Below are 21,459 nucleotides of genomic sequence, written 5' to 3'. Positions count from 1 at the left end.
TTCCTCATCTCACCCATAAAAGCAGACAATTAATCAGTCCACAAAGAACTACATACAAATGAATGTGGTGGTCTTGGAGACTTGGCTTATATGCTTATTGGCTATGTGGCATTGATCAAGTTAACATGGATTTCTTGAGCCTCAGATTTCTTAGCTGATAGAATTACTCTTTATCCTCTTCATAGATATTAAACCAGTATAGACACACGAATGGTTGTTCTTGTTCTAATTATGCCCTAGAAGAGAATTTTAGATAGGTGAAAACATTTATAGGTTTCTGGGTAGAAGAGAGGTGTGTAGATATAGGACAATTGAGAGAATTGAGTAGGAAGGGCACTGAATTAGAAGAAAGTAAATGAACTAAAGAATCCTCATTTCAAAACAATTTACATAATACTTTAATTCTGAATTATTTATAGCAGAAAGGTGGCTGGCTTTTAATCTTCATTTTATATCTAGATAAACTAAAGTTGGGAAATTTTTAACTGGTTAGAGCATAGCAAGAACCATATTGATTCCATCTAATAATCTATTAAATTGTTTAAAATCAGAATTTTAAAGCTCTTGTAGATATTGAAAATAATTGAATCCAAATGCTCAAATGAAATGAGGAAACTGAGGCACAGAAAAGGTAAATGACTTGTTCCCAAGGTCATTGGCAAAACCAGGTCTCCTGACTCTCAGTCTACTGCTCTTCCAGCTCATTTCTCTTTAGCTTATGGAATTTAGGAATTCTGGCATTTTGAACTTTCCAATCTAGTTTTTTATTTCACCTTTCCCCCTCCCCCATATTGTAATTTGTCTCCTGAAGGTCAAGTAACCTGGTTTGGCTATGAAAGCCCTCGTAGCTTCTGGGACTATATCAGAGTGGCCTGCCGAAAGGTTTCACAGAACTGTATCTGCAGCATTGAGAATATGGAAAATGTCAGCTCTTCAAGAGCCAAGGTAAGGAAGAAAATAGCCCAAGCATAAGTATATGTATGTACATATGGTATATAAGCTACACTAATATGTAGCAAGTATAATCAATGTTCAACAATTCTGATTCTAGGAAAGAAATATTCATCCTGATTGTAATTTGTTTCAGTTTTAGAGTTACACTTGTTTAAGGCAATTAGCCTTCTTCGGCTGATATTTTTCCCACATTTTGCTTATTTTTTGGTGTTGCTCAAAGATGTTTCCTTCTCTGGACTGCCATAATGCTTTGCTTAACAAAATTGTTTTATAAATAGAAGAAAGGTGTGAAATACTTCCATAATAAGGCAAGAAGAGAAACTTCATTGTCTTGGTATAACTCAATTAAATTAATATTAAAGCAAAACTTTAAAACGTAGTCTTTGCCTTATAGAAGCTTATTCTCATGTTACTCTGATTAAACCATGTACTAGTGACATACGATAACACCAATAAATAAATGTCTTCAGAAAACAAAATGTTTTTCCCCTAAATCCATTTTGCGTTTTGTTTTTTCTTGATAAATTCATATTTGGTAAACATCAACTCTGTACCAATTTAAAGTGTTACAAATAGCCATCACATCATTTAATATTTAAATGTAGCTGTAGGATTTAATTAAATATTGAATTCTTCATTTTTAATTTGTTCATTAAAAATTGGCCATGTGGAATATGCTTTTCTATGAAGTTGATATTTATGTTTCCAATCTCCTTCTGCAGAGTGAAATTTTAGATAAAACTTAGGGGGCTTTAATATTCTATTAGAGACTGTTTCAACCCCACAGTGAACAATTAAATATTTTTACTTCATTACCTTTCAACTATCAGGCCCAGAAGCACATAAAATCCTGAAGAGCACCAATTATCCTTTTTTTTTCTTGTATCTAGCATGATGCTTTGCAAATGGTAGGTGCTTAATAAGTGTTTACCAAAGTAAATTCCTAGGAGTCATTAACTTACCCATTCAAACCATCCCTTTTCTTGTGACATCAGATTTCCTTAGTCAATCTATATATAATTCTTAAGTATTTACAGCTACTGGGCATGAGGCTAAATGCTGAGGATTCAAAGATACAAATGAATTTTGTGTCCCTAGTACTTAACATAGCACCTGGCCCATTATAAATGCTTAATAGATGCTTGGTGATTTGTTGCCTTCAAGGAGATTACAACATAAAGAGAGACAACTTGTATATAAATATGTTCAATATATATATGTGGCATTAATGGAGGGAAAAACTAGTATTTGAGGAATCAGAAAAGGTCTCATATAGGAGAAGCCATTTGAACTGAGCTTTGAAGATAATTAGATAATCCTAATGCAGAGGGAATGATGGTATATTCTAGGTATTTATAAAAGTCCCCCAAACCCTGAAATAAAAATGTTATGTGTGAAAAATGACATAAAGAACAATTTAGATGGACTGTCTGCAGGGTGAAGGGGATTCCTGTATAACAAATCTAGAAAGCTGGGTGGTGCAACTTTGTAAAGGACTTTGAAAGCCAAAGAGAAGATTTTTAATTTGATCCTAGAAATAATAGGGAATTATTGGAGTTTATTAAGTAGGGGGAGTGACATGGACAGATCTACATTTTAGGACTCTAACTTGGGTAACTATGTGGAAAATAGAGTATAAAGACTCTTAATATATTGTCACAAATGTTTTCCTGAATTCTCATTCTCCTCCTTCTCTTCCTCCTCCTTCTTCTTGCTTTTGTTCTTCTCCTCCTTCTCCTCCTACTCCTCCTTCTCTTCCTCTATTCTCCTCTTCTTCCATCTTTTCCTTCTTCCCTCCCTCTCATCCCTTGCAAATCTTTCTTGCATTCAAAGTATCATTTTAAAAAAATTTAGGTCCACTCAGGAGAATTATGATCATTATTACCTTAATCTTCTCCTTCAAGCTTGTAATTAATTTGGATTTTTAGATTATGATTATAAACTGTTTTATATATTATCTTTTAATTTGGTTTGTATATAAAAGGTTGCTAAGAATTGGAGAACACCTGAAATTGCTAGATAAGGCAATTATCAGATAGCATCATGAAATGAATTCCCTTTATTTAAGTAGGGGTCATTCTGAATCTGAAAAGCATATAAAGATATGTTATAAAATTAAAAGTTTCTAAACTAAGTAAGCTAGTAATGAAAAAATGGGAAATGGATGGAAGAAAGTACATTAACACAGATTTTAACAATTTCCTAAGGAAGTTTTATCAATGTAAATCAATTGACATAATGAGAAGGCCAAAAGCCTAAAAGCTGTCTTAATCATCCATCACAATCTACTTGCAAAACTAGGAGATGTGGCAGTTAAAGGGAGTAGTGGTTCATAATATAAAATTACTTGTAAAATCTTACAGAAAATATGATAGAGGATTATGAGGAGTAGAACAGCTCTATTAAACAGTGAGAAGCAATGAAGGAAAACCATATTAAAGAAAAGTGTATTGAGAGATTTAAAAAGTGGACTAGAGAGCATTTAGGGGTAATAAGGGCTAGGGGGATAACAGACAAAAGGCGGGGGTGGGGGGGGAATCTATAAATATTTTTTACAACAAACTTAAGGACCATGAAGTTGGAAGTTAGCCCCATAGTAGTAGATATTCTTCTAAAGGTGATAGAATTATCTCTGAAGAAAACAAAAATGACAAAAGTAGCTGGCTTAGACCAATAATGTCCAGAGGAGATCCTTGCAGAAAATAAAACAATTCTCAAGGTATATAAAGGAGAACAAGATACCAAAAGTATGGGGGGGGGAATCTTGGAACTTCTTACCTCCAAAAGACAAGAGAGCATCAATAACAACTGATCCATTTTTTTTCAACTACATAAAATTTTTATCAAAATAATCTACTCACATATCTAAAGAGCATTCTCAACATGGCCCTAAGAAAGAGGATAGCTAGGCTCACATAAGCAGTATTCCAAAGTGGACTATATCTTTACTTTCACATAGTTGACTGAAATGTGTAGCAAATATAAATCCCCACTATACTGTTGACCATTAATCAAACAAACAAAAAAATCTATTTCTTTTACTATAACATGTTAGCTCAGCACTTAGTCCACTTACTCATCAGGAAGGCAGAAGTATCAGGTATCTTAAATGTGCATCCAAATACTGAGCAACCCCATATCATACAATATCAGAATTGGAAGACCCTTACTTGTTCAAGTAATACAAGGACAATCTTTTCTTCTTTAATGTCCCTGACAAGTGGCTATCCAGCTCTTGCTTGAAACCTGCAATGAAGGGAAATCCACACCTTCTGAAGCTATTCATTCTGTTTTTGGATAGCTCTAATTATTAGGAAGTTTTCCTTATATCAAACTCAAATCTGCTTGTCTCAAACTTCCATCCATTGTTTTAATTCTGTCCTCTGAGACTAAGCAGAAAAAAATCTACTCTTTCTTCCACAAGGCACTCCTTCAAATACTTGCCATCAGTTCTCAAGTCTTTCCAAGTTCTCCTTTCTCCAGTCTGTACATCCTCAGCACTTTTAGTACATTCAATATGGCCCTAATTATAGATAATAGTTTTATCAAACAATTATCAAGCATTTTATGAATTCTCACACGACATGCCTAGTACTGAGCATAGAAATACAAATAATGAGGCAATCCCTATTTAGAAGCAACTTACATCCTAATGGAGGACACAACAAATAAAAAATATTCACCATAAATAAAGTATATATGAGTTAAATATAATGTATATAGGGAAGGAGAGTACTAGCAGTTGAAATCTGTATCTTTAAGGAAGAAGGGGACTCTGTGAAATGTAGGTAAGAAGGCATGGAGGATGGCTAGTACAAAAACTTTGAGACTAGAGATAGAATGTTACATGAAATAATGTGATTCTTAGAGTTGTGTATTTTTTGCATCTCTTAAGCATTTACATGCACCTCCCCCAGGTAGAATGGGCAATTTAGGAAAATGAAGACTGAGAAAAAAAAGGTCATTATCTTATTATTTAGGAAATCATTGCTGCTGTTAAATGGAACAATTTGAATAGACTGGTGAGAGTGGAAACCAAATTTCAAGTGACTGAGGAATGAATGGGCAAGTGGTGACAGTGAGAATAAATTCTTTTTTTTTCACGAAACTTAGTAATGATAAGGCAAGAAATTATATGATATTTCAAAGGGATGGTAGGCTGAAAGAAGACTCTTTTTAATGCCCTGCTATGGATTTGATAGGAAATCAAGAGAAGATAAATAGTTCCACTAAGTAACAGTATACACCCAACTCAGGATAGTTTAGAAAAAGGACCTGTGATTTTATTGCTTCAGGGAACTTCCTAATAAAGAAACTTTTTCTACCAATGCAGGTCAGCACATTCTCAATATATATTCTTAAAGAATATCTTAGACCACTGGGAGGTTGGGTCTCATCTATTGTTGCACAGTCAGTGTGTTTTAGAGGTAACACTTGAATTTGTCTATATGGCTTTAAGGCCCACTCACTGTTCACCACCATGTTGCCTCCTTGGCATAGGAGCATGAAATTGTATTGCATCAACTCATAATTTTGCAGTTTCTCCAGATATGCTTTTCAACATGAGAGGAGATTAGAACTTTAAGAGTTGGGTGTACACATTGGTGGGGGGGTAGGGGAGAAGTGTGTTCTTTATAGTTAGAAATTGTCAAAGTAACTACAGTTAAGAGAATCTGATTGAAATGTTATTTGGAAGTCAAACATTTTCTCATTGTAGGAAAATTTCTAGCTATTTGTAGATTGCTGCTCACAACAAATTAGGTTGAGAAATTAAACAGGAGAAGGAGAATGGGGAAGTTGCAAAGGGCTTTTCACTCCAAATCCTTTCCCAGAATTAAAGGCCCATGTTTTTTAAAACTAATATTCTGTTGCTGTGCTATGGCTGTAAATCTCTGGGGATAGGTGGGGGAGGAACCAAACCAAAAACTCAAAACTAAAAATGATTAATAGGCAAAGGAGAAGCAATTGCTTGGGGTAGGCAGCCAGCAATATATAACCAAGAAGAAACTTCAAGGAACTCTAAACTAAAAGTTAGCTGAGTGAAAAAGAAGCTATTCCACTTGAAATTCCAAGAGAAAAGGAAGAGGATCCCTGGAACATTAGGTTGATGTCTATGGATGAACTTGGCAGATTGGAGGACATGGATGAAAGTCACATGGGATGGGTAGGTTGAATGAGTTGAACTCTATATTAATGAAGGAAATATCAAAATTGATGTTATCCTGGATTCAATTGAGTATTTTAAGTATCACTCACTAACATTCAGATTAAATTGTCTGATCTTGTGACTTTGTGCTTGCAAGAGATATCCTTGGCTTAGGTACCCAAACAGTGGTTGTATAAAAATTTCTGGGGATCCTAGAAACATTGGGATAACAATTTATAAGAGATCCATAGTAGATAAGTTTGGGAGTCTGTTATTGGTAGTATGATGCCAGTGTAGGACCACAAATTTACTACTGAAAGTTAGAGATTATCTAGTTCAATCAACCCCCTTCATTTATCTAAAAGTATGATGAAACCCTTTCTTAAACAATGGTTCCTTGATCTTCACTAAGAAAACACATCTTTTAATATGTCTGTCCTAGTTAAAGGACAGAGGATTTTGCCTAAGAGTAAATGTCAGAACAAGTTAGGAAGAAGAATTCTGGTTACATAGCCCATTGATTCTTTTCAGTTCAAAATTGAACTTTGATCCCTCTAACTACTAGAAAAGCTTCCTAAACTTTGTACCTCCCCAAACTTTCCTTAGCTGCCAAAATGATCCTGCTCATTCACAGATTTGATTGTTTTACTTTTTTGCTCCTTCCTCTACCCCCCCCCCACATTGAACTATTCCCTATTGCTTACTAAATAAAATATAAACTTTTATTTGCAATCAAAAACCCATATAGTCCATCTCTGTTCTACCTTTTTCAACATTTTAAACTCTCTCCTCTTTATATCAAATTTGACTATCTCTTCCCTGACCTCATTGTTTCTTCTCTTCTCTTTTTTTCTTGCTCAAAATGCATTTATTCTCTATCTCTACTCTCTTGTAATTCTTTTCTTCCTCCAAGACCCAGCACAACTTATATCAATAATCATTTCTTCTCTGAATATTTAATTACTCTTGGTTTTATTTCTCATATGGATAACTCATTCTAATTTTTAAAAAATATTTTAACAAATAGGCATTATCTTCCTAGATTGTATCTTATTCTAATTTTTAAAGAATAGTTTAAATATTCATTCTCTTCCTGGATTGTCATTCTTTTAAGTTTAGTTATTAAGACCTTAAAAAAGAAGAAAAATTTTGTAGTGATAGTAACATGGTCTAAATACAGTAGAAACTTAATAAACTTTTGAATTCTATTGAATTAGTTTCAAACTTGGGTATGAAAGAGAAAGTATAGATAAGTCATAGAGAAATTGCTACTGCTGTGAAATGGATCTGTAGAAATTTAGGACTTGGAAATACTTGAGCAAATTGAGAAGGGTAGTTACTTTGCTAATTTGTTTTCAAAGTTATAGAACCATGATATGTTAAAGCTATTTGTTCACTAGTATATCCTTAGTTTCCTCATCTATCAGATGAAAGAGGTGGACTTAATGGCCTCTGAAGTCATTTTAATCTTTAAATCTAAGACTCTATAGTCATACAACTTATTAATTTTGCAAATGAAAGGTCCAGTTAAGTAAAGCACCTTGTCCAAAGTCACATAGCAAATAGTAGATCTCAGATTTGACTAGAGGTTATCCAATCCTAGTCACATGCATTTTCATATCCTCTAATCATCCTAATTAAATTGTAGAATCTTTTAACATGCTCCAAATGATTTTCACCCCTTACACTTCTTTCTAATAAGAGGTGTTAGATCTTTTTGGTGGTAAAAATAAATAAATATCAAACTCATCAATAGCTTCCTTATATCCTGCTCCCCCAATTCCTTAACAACAGCAACAAAAAAATAAGGAAAGAAAAAGAAAGAAAACAAAAAGCAGATTTTGAATCTATATATTATTATTATTCATAGTTTTTCCCCTGATTCAGATACACAAACAAATTCTCTGTTTCCCACCATTACAGCAGTGCAGTAGCTTTTTGTTGGGGATCTATTTTGGAATTTTTTTCTTGCGTTCCTTGGGATCTCTTTGGAAAATGGGGATTATGTTCATAGCATGACTTTGAGAAAACATAGACGTCATCTATTCAGTTTTTTCATCTTATAGATTAAAAACAAACAAACAAAAAATTACCCGAGGGGGTAAAGTGATTTCCCAAATGATAGTAGAGTCTGTTTAAATTTAGGCCTTTGTACTCTAGATCAGAAATGCTTTTTCCATTACATGACCTTGATCCTTAGAGAGAAAATAATTATTGTATTAATATACTAAGGAAAATATGCCATCAGAGAAACCAGTGTGCAAGTAAATAATTCCTATATATTTAAATATTTTGTCTGATTCAGTACCAAAGTATTAAAACATCTGGTTAAAAATATATGTTTAAAAATCAAATCAAAATATATTGTAAATGGCAGATTGCTAAGATATACATACTATCTCTAGTCAGTGCAGTTTTGACCTTCAAAAGTCTAAAACTGCACTAAAACTTTTGGGACATTCCATCATTCTATTTGCTTCTTGGAGGCATGGTACACAGATTATTTTTCTTTTTAATTTCTTGTTGCTGTTTTTAATTAAGTATTGATTTTGTTTCTTCCTCCTTTCAGGGAAGAGCCTGGATCAGAGTAGCACTCATGGAAAAACATTTATCCGAATATATCTCCACAGCTCTGAGAGACTTCAAAACAACCAGGTTTAAAAGCCTTTTTAAAAAATCATTTTGGCATATTTTGTAGGTATGAGATAAAGTCTTAGCTTTAGGAATGGATTTAAGAGTTCTATTTCATTTCTGCAATCCCAGACTGCTTTATTTTTCCTGTTTTCATACTTCCCCAATGCTTTCCCACATACTTTCCTGGTCTCAGGAAAAAATAATCCTCTTTGAATAAACACAATTTCTATCTCTGAATATTTTCCCAAGCTGTACCTTGTGCTTGGAATGCTCTCCCTCTAGGTTCACCAAAATCATTGTCTTTATTCAAACTATTATTTGCGAAGCTTTCCCTGAGTAGTTTCCAGAGAGGTATAGTAAATTTTCTCTATGTGTACAATTCCCAAGTTTTCTTTCATACCACATCTCACAGTGTGCATTTATCTCTCTGCTTTTGCATAATGTTAATGTGTCATTTAAAAAAATTGTAGTTAACTTATTTATTTCATTATTTCTTCCTGTAGTTTTTCTGTATTTAACTCATAAATTTTCAGGGGTCAGTGACTGTTTAATTAAGTGTTTAATTTAATTAGTTTAATAGTTAACTAATCAAGTAATGGTACAAAGACTCAATCTGTGCTAGGTAAAGACAGGTACTTTATATACATGGAGTTATAGGCATATATATTTATATATACACACACAAATATATACATACACACATCTAAATATATATACACATACAAATATTATATATACATATACATTATATATATTTTTTACTTTCCTCCCTTCTTATTGAAGAAGATGACACAAAAATGCATAAAATTGAGAATGCACAAAAATATATAATGCATACACAAAATACACAAAAATGCACAAAGACCTAAGAAAGGAATTATAAAAGAAAGTAAAATTCTATTCCTTCCTTAAGTGGAGTTTCCTTCTTATAAGTTATTAAACTGATGATGTCATTTATTATCAATATCTTGAGTCAATGGTGTTAATAAGGAAATGGTAGCATGAAGAGGTAGAAATTTCCCCAGTGCCTTAAAGCAAAAATTGAATTCTAAACTCCAGTATCTTGGCTCCCAGACTTTGGAAGACCCTTTTTGGAGGAAGTTGCCATGTTTGACATTCTAGAAAAGCTTGAGAAAAGCAGCTTCTAAATGCTAGGAAGTATATTTGTCTTTGGGTCATCCCAGATTTCATTTCTTTTCCTTTGGGGAACTTATATAATATAGCACTACAATATAGTAATATAATATGTAAGACTTTTGACTGCTGTAAAGCTAGGAAGAGACTCTTTTATGTATAACATATATATTTAATTAAGAAAAGGAGAGTTGAGACTTTGAGAAAGTTATATTGGGAAATAATTATTAATATGTTATAAAATCATTAAAACCAGTGCTTTTAATCTAGGATATTTTCAAGGCTAGATTGTAGAGAAAATGGTACCTACCTATAGAGAAAATGGCTTTGTGGATTTATTTATGTTTTTCTCTTATATAAAATGTAAAATTTAAAGATCATTTAAAAATCATTACTAATAATTAAGTTGAGTTAGTCAATTTGAATATCAAAATAAGTAAATTTGATCTTTTGAGCCAGAAATCCTTAATCCTTGGGTTCCATTGGCAGATTTCAAGGGGCTGTGAACTTGGATGGGAAAAAACAATTGCATCTTTTTTTTTTCACTGACTTTTAACTGAAATTCAAGATTTCCTTCAATTATTTAAAAACATTACTCTGAAAAGGGATCCAGTGGCTTCATCAGATTGTCAAAGGGGTCCACGGCATGTTCTTTTTTAAATTCTAGATTTGGAATTTTACCCAAATCAAAGATTTTATCATGAAGAAAACAAAATTAAAATTTATATGCATAGATAAATATATACCTACATATATACTTAATATACTTATTAATGCTATCACATGAACATTTGAAGGACAGTAACTTTTACCATAAAGTATCTAGTAATGTGTTAGGGATTGGTAGATCATAAATGCTACCTTGGCTTGAGCGATTGGACTGAGTAAAAATATTGTTCAGATAGGATATTATTAGAACAGTCTTTTAAATGTTTACAGGGAAATGCTTGTTGCCCTGCTCTGAGGTGTGAGCCTTCCTTTTTGTTGTAAAGGAAATGATTCAGCTGTGACAAATCCCACAGAATGAAAGTGCTTTCTTATACACTGTTCAGAGAAAACTATTTCTGGGCTTTTTTTTACATATATATATATATTAATCAGTATTTTATTTCTGGAAGGTAGTCTGTAAGTTTCAGGGGAAAATTTTTCTCCTTACAAAAATGGTTCATTGAAGTGGAGGGCAGATGTGTTGTATGGACAGTTATTTCAGCCCCCTACCTCCCTGAGCTGTATAATTGCAAAACAAAATAAAAGCCAAAAGGCTCATTATGGATTTCAAGGTGAAGCATTACTCCAGAAACTAAACTAAATAATCACTGTGATTGAAAAAACAGTACCAAGAGGAGAAAAACACTTGGAAAATGGATTTGATAAATGCAGAACCTAAAACAGAATATTGGAAATAGTAATAATCCTTACCTTTGGCTTGGCTGTTGCCCCACCAACAAAAGCTATGTAGGTAGAGGTGAGAAACAAATGCACTGGTCTTCTAGCCTGAGAGCACTTAAATCAAGTGGATTTCTTCTTGTTCTGCCCTTCACAGATAAAGAGTAATGAAATCCTAAAAAGTGGTGATCCAGGAGTTCACCCCAGTGCAGGAGGAGGAGCTTCATGAGCCAAGGTGGGCAAGCTGGAAAGCACTGACCAGTGAGAATCCTAGAAGGGACTAGGAAGGGAGGGGATAAAGTAAGGCTCCTTCTTGGGAAGCTGCATATGCTTGTTGTTGCAGAACAGGAGAGAAGTTCAATGAACCTCTTTGCTAGGATGGAGCTAACCATGGGGAAGAAATGTAATAAAATCTCAAGGAGTTTCATTTGGGGTAGAGAGGCTTGCTTGGCTTTGGCTGCCTCTGGAAAATGGCCACAGCTGGCAACTGACAAGGAAAGCTAGAACCTGAAGCTGAAAAAAATGGGGAATTGCATATTAGTAGGTACGAGGGAAGAACAGTGAGTCTCCAAAGGAACAGTTTTCCAAAAGCAAAGGTTTGGTCATGTGGTCTCCTTGATCAATAAACTCCAACAGCTCCCTATTATGTCTGGGATCTTGTGTAAACTCCACCATTTGGCATTCAAATCCCGTGAACTACCTCGTCTTTTCCTATCTTTCCAGCCCTCTTCAACATTATTTCCCTTGCCACACTCTATAATTCAGCCATAAGGATCTTTTAACTGTTCTTTAAACATGTAACAAAGTCAATCAAGAAGAATTTATTAAAACACCTACTATGTTTCAGGAATTGCGCTTCTTGACATAGACTCTGAGATAATAAAAAATAGTTCTTGCCCTCACAGATCTTATATTCTATCTTGGATTCCTGGTTTCTTTGAAGTCTCCCATCGAGGTCTCCCATTAAGATTAAGTTGTGTCTGTTTTGTATACTTTTAAACATGTACATATTGTCTCACACGTTAGAATGTAAGATCCTACCAGGAGAACAATTTATATAATAATAGAAATGTTGCAAAGACAAATAATGGTGAAAGATTTAAAAACCCTGACCAACACAATGGCTAACCACATTTCCCAAGTGCTGCTGATGAAGCGGGATACCCATCTCTGAAGAGAAAGATGAGGCATTCAGTAGATATAGAATGAGTCAGACTTTTTTTTAATTGTGGTCATGCTGGACTCTTCATGTTTATTATTAGGATTTTATTTTTATTTTCCAATGAGGGGAAAAATGAGAAGATTTAAGTAATACTTGCTAGTTAGGGGAAAAAATTAAAAAGTTATATTTAAAAACTCCTTAGAGGAGCTTTTCTTTAATTTTTGTATGTCTAGCCCTTTGCACTCTGACTTATAAGTGCTTAATAAATGCTTGTTGATTGATTCAGTTATATTCTGAGGAATTCAACTGTGGAAATAAGTGAGAAATTGAACTTTTTCCCTTGTCATCTCCTCCCCCAAGTATATCATAACTTATTCCTCCTTCCCCTGACAAATTAGAAATTAAAGCTGAAGGAGTATCCAAAATATTGGAAATTTTAAAATAGATTTAAAAGTTTTTAGTTATAAAAATTTGAATGAGCAAACAAGAGAGATACATATTATGGCGATAAGGTGCTGACATTTGGTTATTTTTTTTTTTAGGATTATGGCCATCTATCCTTCTAATTTACTTTGTCAACTATGACAAGTATATCTTGTCTAAAAGTGAACATGTATTTGCTTTCAAAGGAGTGTGTCCCTTATTCCAGACACTTATATTAGGGGCAAAGGGAAGAGAACTTAACAGTAACACTTCAGAATTTGTTGAGTTGTTATGGAAAAAAATTAATTGGTTCATGCCATTTATAGTTATGGTAATATTGAGCAGGAATAAATCATTAAAATGTTTCAATAACTAGAATTTTTGTAGTTTGTAGTTGCATACAAGGATTCTTATATTTGAGATAAGACATTAAAGGGGGATCTGTATAGGCTTATAGAAGTTAGTCATGGAATGATTTCTTGGGTTTGTTTTGCAAATGTGATTTTTTTGTATAAGGAATGGTTATTGACAACTGTATAAGAAATGTATGTAGATTGGAAATTACAATTTATAATCTCAGAGGGTTATCTGAGGGCACTGAGAACATAAATGATTTATCCATGGTCTTAGAATTTGTATCTAAAGAGGCAGATCTTGAAACCGGCCTTCCTGATTTTAAGGCCAGCTCTTTACTCCATTTACTCCACTTGATATCTCTTCATAGAATAAAGGAGATAAATTATAAATGATTTCATGACTGAAGAAAAGACATTGTAGGTGGAATATGAAAATCAGAACCCATGTGAGTAATGAAAAGATATTTATGTGCTTTGAGTCAGCATGTGCCTTAGATCTAAAGATGTTGCCCAAGTGCTTCTGAGTTTAAAACTCCTCACATTCTGATAAATTCTAATACTGGGGGAGGGTTTTGATTCTCAGTAGGAAGAAAAATCAAATGATGACTCAGAATTTAGCGGCTTGTCATGATTCATATTATAATAGTTTTATTCTCAGCTTATATGTTAGAAATAATAATAAATATTCATTGAATCCCCATGCCTAGGACAGTTCCTTGTCAACTGCATAGCTTCATAAATGCTTATTGGGTTTGGAAGCATCAAGGATGAATCCTGGACTATGGGCATTACTCTTTTAGTCAACATTAGAGATAAATCAGCTTAGCCATCTGGGAAGAGATTTCATCTATAAAGAGCAAATGATCCATGGTATGTCTTTGCTGCTCTGCTACTTAGGGAGAATTAGATTTAGTAGAAAGTCTTTCTTTTTTTCTGCCAACAATCCTTTGGATAACTAACTAAATTCCACAAATCAATTATATTGCATAGGTGATTTTTAAAGATTTAAAAGTGACACTGTGGTGTAATAAACAGAGAGGTAGTCTTGAAGAAAGAAAAGTATGGAATGAGGTCCTAGATCTTTTTTATACACCCCTCTGTGTATACACATATATGTACATATACATACACAATACATACACATGTAGATAAACTTCATGATGCTGGTCAAGTTGCCTAATGTCTCAGTGCTCTAGGCAACTCTAAGACCAGAAGTTGTGGAAAACATGTTGACCTTCATTGGCAAATGGAATTTTCACACTGATATCCCCTAAAATGATAAAGGGTTAAAAAAGCCAAAGAGTTAGTCACTACCCTATCCCTATGTTTCAAATGTTCTGTAAAGCACTGATGATAAAAATATTTAAAAAGAAAAGAAAATGGCTATATAATAGGAAGATGTATAGGTTTATCTATCAAGTGTCTTATAGTGTTTAATCATGATTATTGAACAAATTCAGTTCACTATGTCTAGAAATATATACCCTATTCACTTAATGGATATGTGATCTCAGCTGCATGGGTACAGATGATTTCTAATCTTAGGTAATTCTTGCTTATGTACTTAAAAAAAAAGAACTAATGATTTTATGAGTAATGTATAACCTTAATTTTGACTATTAACCCTGAAAGTAATGACTGACCCTGTGATTTCACTGGCAACTGGTAATACAAGAAAAAGGAGAAACATATATACATATATATGACTAAATACACATATATAGACACACACACACATATAAGAATTGTATATATGAAGGATCTAACTGAGCTACCAGGAGTTGATAAGATTATCAAGAAAGAGAGTGAATAGATGAGAAGCAGGAAAAAACATTCAGGGCATGGGAGATAGTGATGACCAGCAATAAGTTGGAGGAGTTCTTAGACTGGTGAGAGGAAAAGGAGGCTATACATGGGGCACAAAAGCAAAAGGGGAATATTCAGGAGGAGCAAGTGAATCACTCAATGGTTTTTGCCACAGCTGATAGCGTGTAAGGACTAAGGAGAATCCAAAGGATTGAACAATTAGGAGGTTCAGTTGCATGGTAGGAATGGAGTGTAGGCTATAAAAAGTTGAAAAGTGAGCAGGTAAAGAATTAAAGAAAGGCCGTGAATACGGACAGCTTTCTGGGAGTTTGTCACTGAAAATGAAGCTGGTTCAAGGATGAATAAAGCCAAAGGACTTTAGTCTTTTAGTGACCAAAAGTGTCTAAATGACCTTTCGGAACATTGTTCAGAATGGGAGCCATAGGAGAGCATCACAAAATTCTAGTAAGTTTCAGTTGTAGTATAGTCCCCATCAGTGATTTCTTTGTGATAGGAATTCCTGGCAACAAAATTCTCTAAAATTGCAACTAATCTTCACCTGATAGTCTGAAAGACTTGCCTGGGGCACTTAGGGTCCTATACTCTGTCTCAAAGATGGAATTTGAATTTGGATCTTTCTAACTCCAGCTCCAACACTCTATCAGTTGTACCATATTTCTTCCATATACTTCCATTGTAGATATATTTTATCAATGAGCCAAGTATACTTGGAAGTACAGTTACTTCTTAGAAGTCTTTACTTGTACCTTAAATGTCAAAATAATAAGAAAAAAAATAGTCCCTCCAAAAAAAAGTGAACAGGATTCTTCCTGATCAGAGTAAAGATGTTTGTTATGTGTTTGTTTTTTAACCAAAAAAAAAAAAAGGACAGGGTTAATTTACCATTGGAATTAATTTGCTTTATAATTTTTTAAGCTTGAAGATAGTTCCTTTGTAAAATTCTTTGGAATGTATTTTTGAAGTTCACTATGTTATTTTGGCTAGGTTCTTATTATAGAAATATTTTCTTTAGGACAAAGAAATATTTTTCACAAAAAAAGGGAATGTCTTGAAGTACATATTTGAATATTATTTGAATTAGTCACCCTGGATTCTTATTCTTCTTTCATTTATTGTATATTCTTGTTGACATGACCATATCTCATTTATGCATCATTTTTTCCATGAGGAAAAAATGGGAAAGATAATATTTGTTTGTAATCATGTGAAATATTTTGAAATTGTTGGTAATAAGAATCCAGTTTCTTGTACAAAAATATTGACACCCTAGATGTGATTAAAGCATCAAAGTTAAAGGCACATTCAAAGACTTCCACAGAACTTAAAAGCACAGAGAATTTATTAGAACCTGGTTATCAAAGCACAACACTGTCAATGACTACCTGGAGAACCTTGTGGAATCAATCAACAAATACTTTCTAAAAGCCTGCGATAGACAGTATGCTATGTTATGCAGACAAAAGTGAGATAGTCTATGGTCTCAAAGAGTTTATAGTGTAGAAGGAGGTGCATTGTGAATGTGTGTTTGTGTATATGTGAAATCACGTAATTTTGTATCTGCGCTAGCAGATAGTGAGATTAGGAAAATCTTCATGTGGCATATGAGCTGAGCCTTGAGGGAAATCATGAATTCTGACAGATTTAGACAAGGAGTCATAGTACATTTTGGTGAAGATCTTTTGTGTATAATGGATCCCATTGACAATGTCTGGGGAAGCCTATGGACCTTTTCTCAGAATAATGACTATAGAGACACAAAATAAAATACCTTCCTTTGCAAAGGAAACCCCTATATTGAAACCAGCTATAATAATAATAATAATAATTCATATTGCTCTGCAAAAGATGACATTGATATCTTTTCCCTTAAAATTAGCATTATATCTTAGAGCTTCCTTTAGTAATACATGGCATTTACATATCTCTTTAAGGTTTGCAAAGTTTCTTACATATTATCTCATTTGATCTTCACAATAATCTTGTAAGATTAGGGTTATTATTATTCCCTTTTACAAATGAGGAAACTATGACAAGTTAAGGACTTAGTCAGGATCATACAACTAGTAAGGTCTCCTTTCTGAAAATGTATTGCCTAGCTTATAGACAGAGAGTAAGTAATTGTTTTTTATTTTCCTCTGTGCTTCTTGTTTATTTAATGTTCTATATCAAGTGTTATGATATTAATAAATTGTTCTTTTCTACTTCCCTTCTTGGATTCAAAATTAGTTTGATATATGCTGAAAAAGTAAGCAAGGCAGATGCTACTCCTAAATAGATTTAGTGAAATTTTCTTATAAAAACAAATTATCTTCTTCATTACCTGTGTTAATGTAAATATTAATTTAAAACCATTAATTATAGTTCATTAGATTAAATTAGTTATATCTTGATTCATTAATGTTATTTTACTACAAGATTCCCATCTATTATCATCTCATTAATAAATCTTTCCTAACATCCTACTCAGCTACCTCATCATGACATAATGATGACTTTGATTCTTGAAGGAGATGTTAGCCAAGAATAGATTCTGACCTGTGCTACCAAGTGAGAAAAAGACTGATGGTCTGCTTCTTAAGATAAACTAGCCTAATTAAATACAGAGAAGTTCATTACCAGAAGCCTGGCCACTAGATTAGGGTTAAAATTTCTTGGGAAACAGCTTATTTCATAGAACACAGCCAGAGGAGGTATGGAAGAGGTAGTCACCATGATTTTAAGAGAAAATATGTGTTATATAAATATATGAATAATATAATAGATTTTGGATGCATTGACATGATAGGTTAAAATTTCCTAAATTCTCCTATTAAAAGAGGTGCATAAGGAGTCACATCTCAGCTTTTCAGAAATATTCTTTTTAACATTAATGGAAAAATGGAGCCCTGACTGCATTTAGATGAAAATGGCTTCCTTATTCAGATTTGGTAGTGACGTTGACCTGTAAACTTTTTTCATGCATTATTCTTTACTTTGACATCTTATCTACTTTATCACCACTGCAGTATTGAAGGTTATAATATTTTGCAAAAATTTAGGCTTTCCAGAGTTTGTTTTACTTTGTTTTTTAGTATTAAAAAAAACATCCACAGAAAATATAAACATTGATCTGTGTTTATTCTGAGACCCAAGAAAATTCATACTCAAAGAATAAATATTTTAATTGCTTCTTTTAAACATTTTTTGTGTTTAGTCTGAGAACTTGAATATGCAGGCTGATGAAATATAAGAATAATATAGGAACTAGTAGGATGTAGGTATAAACTATGGACCTAACAGTCTATAAAAATTTGGTAAATTCCTATGAATGGAAAAAATTCATAGATTGAATTTGCATTTTTGCATTATTGAAAAATATGAATGACCCTGGGTTCATTAGTAATTTTATGTATCAATAGTTTTTCATATATCTTACAAAGCCTAGTGTTGATTTTATATAAGTAAATCATATAAGGAACCCCAGTTTTTACTGAGTCCAATGGTTTATATATCAAATTTGTTTCTTTTAATGAGTCTGCACATTCAACTGTTTCTTTTTTTCCCAGGAGATTTTATGAAGATGGAGCAATTGTCTTGGGTGAAGAAGCAAATATGCTTGCTGGCATGCTGCTTGGACTCAATGCGATTGATTTCAGGTATTCTGGCAAATTCTGTGTAGTTTATAATACTTTCCCATATGTTATTTCCACCTCAATGGGTTCTACTTTTATTTTATTGTTTTTAGTTTATATGTATGCAAAAGGATTTATGTTGTTAGTTTTTTTTGTTTGTTTGATTGGTTGGTTTTTTAGGATGGAGAAGAGGGTCTGAACTTGTGATTTCATCAATTAAAGAGCTCCTTGTGTGGAAATAATAATGACAAATAAACAGCATTTAAGTGATGCTATTCTCTGCCAGGTACTGGCACATAATGGGTACTTAATAAATATTTGTTGACTAATAATTTTTTATCTCGTTTGATCCTCACAACCACTCTGCAAAATAGGTGCTATTATCAACTCCATTTGACAGATGAGAAAACTGAGGCAAAACAGATTAAGTGAGTTGCCTGGAATCATACAGGTATTAAGTTTGTGAGGTTAACTTTGAGCTCAGGTATTCCTGATTCCAGGGCTGGCACACTATCCACTGGGCCACATAGCTGCCCTGAATTGGTGGGAATTCCATCCACCAGTACAGATCAGCAATTGTTCAGTAATTTGGGGACACTGAGTGCTTAAATGACTAGCATATGGTAAAACAGAATCTTCCTTATAATATAGCTAATCCTCTATAGGTTGTACTATGCTGCCTCTTATCACAAGCCTAGGTCCTGATATTTGATTAACATTCTGATTTTTTCTTTTTGGTTTTAAACCTTGATGGAAAAAAATCTAAAAATGGTTTGTTTTCAGAAGGGAGTTAGTGGCAAATGAAATGAAAGGAGCTGCCCAGTGGTTGGCATCTGGCACTTACATAGCCAAAGCACCAGTTGTTATACTTCTCATTCCAAGCACAGGAGTATGATCTGACTCCCTCTGCTTAGATTGGAATATTGCCCTTAGAGGAGCTTTTCTTGAATGGGGCGTGGGAGGTGGGAAAGGGAAAATGTCTTTAATGTAGAAAGAGATGGATTTCAGTGGCTTCTATACTGATAAGACCAAAATCCCAACATTATATTTTAAACCCTTCTAGGTTTTGTTTTTGTTTTATTCCTAAGATTATACATTATTTTTGGAAATTGGCTCTCACTTTGATCAAGTACATTTAGTTAGGTTTTTTAGATCAGAAGTTCCAAAAAGTGGTAGTGTACTAACATGCTACTACTGAAAGGGGCAGTGTGATATAATGATAGAATACTGAACTTGGAGTGGGGAAGACCTGAGTTCAAAGTTCACCTCTGACACTTTCAGGCGATTATGGGTAAGTTACTTAAGCTCTGTGAATCTCAAACAAAGCTCTTTACGTCAACAAATGGTGACATCCACCTTGGTGGAGGGAGATCAACAAAATCACAAGAACTTGATATGTTGACTTATTAGTATAATTAGTTCTAAAGGCAGTTTTTTAAAAAAAATTAGCTTTTACCATACATGGCCTTTAACTTGAGATGTAATAAAATCAAGATTGAAAAGAAGCTATTCCTTCATTCTTCTAAAATTTCAGAATGCCATAGAAATTGTACAGTTAAAAAAAACTAGATCATGTTAGTGAAGTGTATGTGAAGATTAAGTGAGAAAAAAATCTTCTAAGGATTTGATTTTTTTTCTAAAATGATAACTCATCTTACAAAATTTTCTTTACTTAGAAAGTGAGAGAAACATTCATTGAAGTAAGCATAATCTTTTAAATTAATTTCTACCCCTCTTAATTCGTGAAAATGGGAGCTTTTTCAACTTTAGTAGGTTAGAATGATGAATTCAATTAGACTGAGCATAATATTGATGTGGCTGGGGTTGTAGGATTGATGTTTTTGAGAATATGATTTCATACAAATACCATCATTACCACTGGCTAGTTATCTCTCTTTTCCTTCTTTCTTTCTTTCCTTTTTTTTTCTTTCTCTGTGACTTGTCCAGAGTCACACAGCTAAGAAGTGTTAAGTGCCTAAGATCAGATTTGAACTCAGGTCCTCCTGACTTCAGCTGATCTTCTATCTATTTCACCACCTAACTACCCCTAGTTATCTCTTTAGTGTATACCATTGATCACAAGAGGAGCCTGGCAAAAAAAATGTATTAAAAAAATGGATTACTATGGATTATCTCACGGGTAATTAAAAGTTCATGTGTCATATATTGGAAAAATCATCTTTGTAAAGAAAAGAGTGAATATATGTAGACTGTGTTCCATTCTTCTGCTCTTTCTAAAAAGGTTCATTTCAAATGGGAAGACACACTAAATTGAATGAATAAAATGTTTAGAGAATTATGGGTTGTAGGGTATTTAAAAATTGATTTTTCTTTGAAAGTTCAGCCCATGAACTTTTAATATTTGGAATGGCTTGTTGCAAAAATGTTGTCATTTTTGTGATGATCATTTCAACCAAAACTTGGGGATATAGAATCATGTGATTTTGGAAGCAGTACAGTAGCTTAGTATCTTTAAAGGTCATGCAGTTAAGGTTAAATAACTTGTTGAAGGTCACATGGCCAGTAAATGGCAGTTAGATTCAATGATCATTCATCGTGTGTCTATCCATTTTAAGTATTATTTCTATTCTTTTAAAACATTCTAAGCTAAGAGAGGTACTATGGTATAGCAGATAGAGAAGCTGCTTTTGGAATTAGGAAAGTCCTATCTCTACTTTATACCACCTTTATAAGAAAGTCATTTAGCTTCTCAGGGTCCCCCAAACTCAGGACTTTAAGTTGTATATGGTGGAAAGCATTTCTTAATCAGAAGGTCCCTACCTTGATGAGATCTCAAATCTAGTTCAAAAACAAACTTGTAAATGA

The 21,459-nt window shown here is 33.4% G+C and overlaps 1 protein-coding gene across 4 annotated transcripts in view; it reads left to right on the top strand.

Annotated features, from left to right (window-relative positions):
• Positions 1-21,459, top strand: part of RUNDC3B (RUN domain containing 3B) — a 116,870-nt gene that overhangs the window by 50,516 nt on the left and 44,895 nt on the right. For all 4 annotated transcript variants that reach the window (XM_052000924.1, XM_052000925.1, XM_052000922.1 and 1 more), the window contains 3 exons: positions 812-945; positions 8,670-8,755; positions 18,568-18,657. In XM_052000924.1, coding sequence (XP_051856884.1) covers positions 812-945; positions 8,670-8,755; positions 18,568-18,657 — 310 coding nt within the window. The remainder of the gene's footprint in view (positions 1-811; positions 946-8,669; positions 8,756-18,567; positions 18,658-21,459) is intronic.

The sequence above is a fragment of the Antechinus flavipes genome, chromosome 5, assembly GCF_016432865.1.
Source record: "Antechinus flavipes isolate AdamAnt ecotype Samford, QLD, Australia chromosome 5, AdamAnt_v2, whole genome shotgun sequence".
Taxonomy (NCBI): domain Eukaryota; kingdom Metazoa; phylum Chordata; class Mammalia; order Dasyuromorphia; family Dasyuridae; genus Antechinus; species Antechinus flavipes.
Note: the sequence above shows the minus strand (reverse complement) of the source record. Positions and strands in the feature narration are given on the sequence as shown.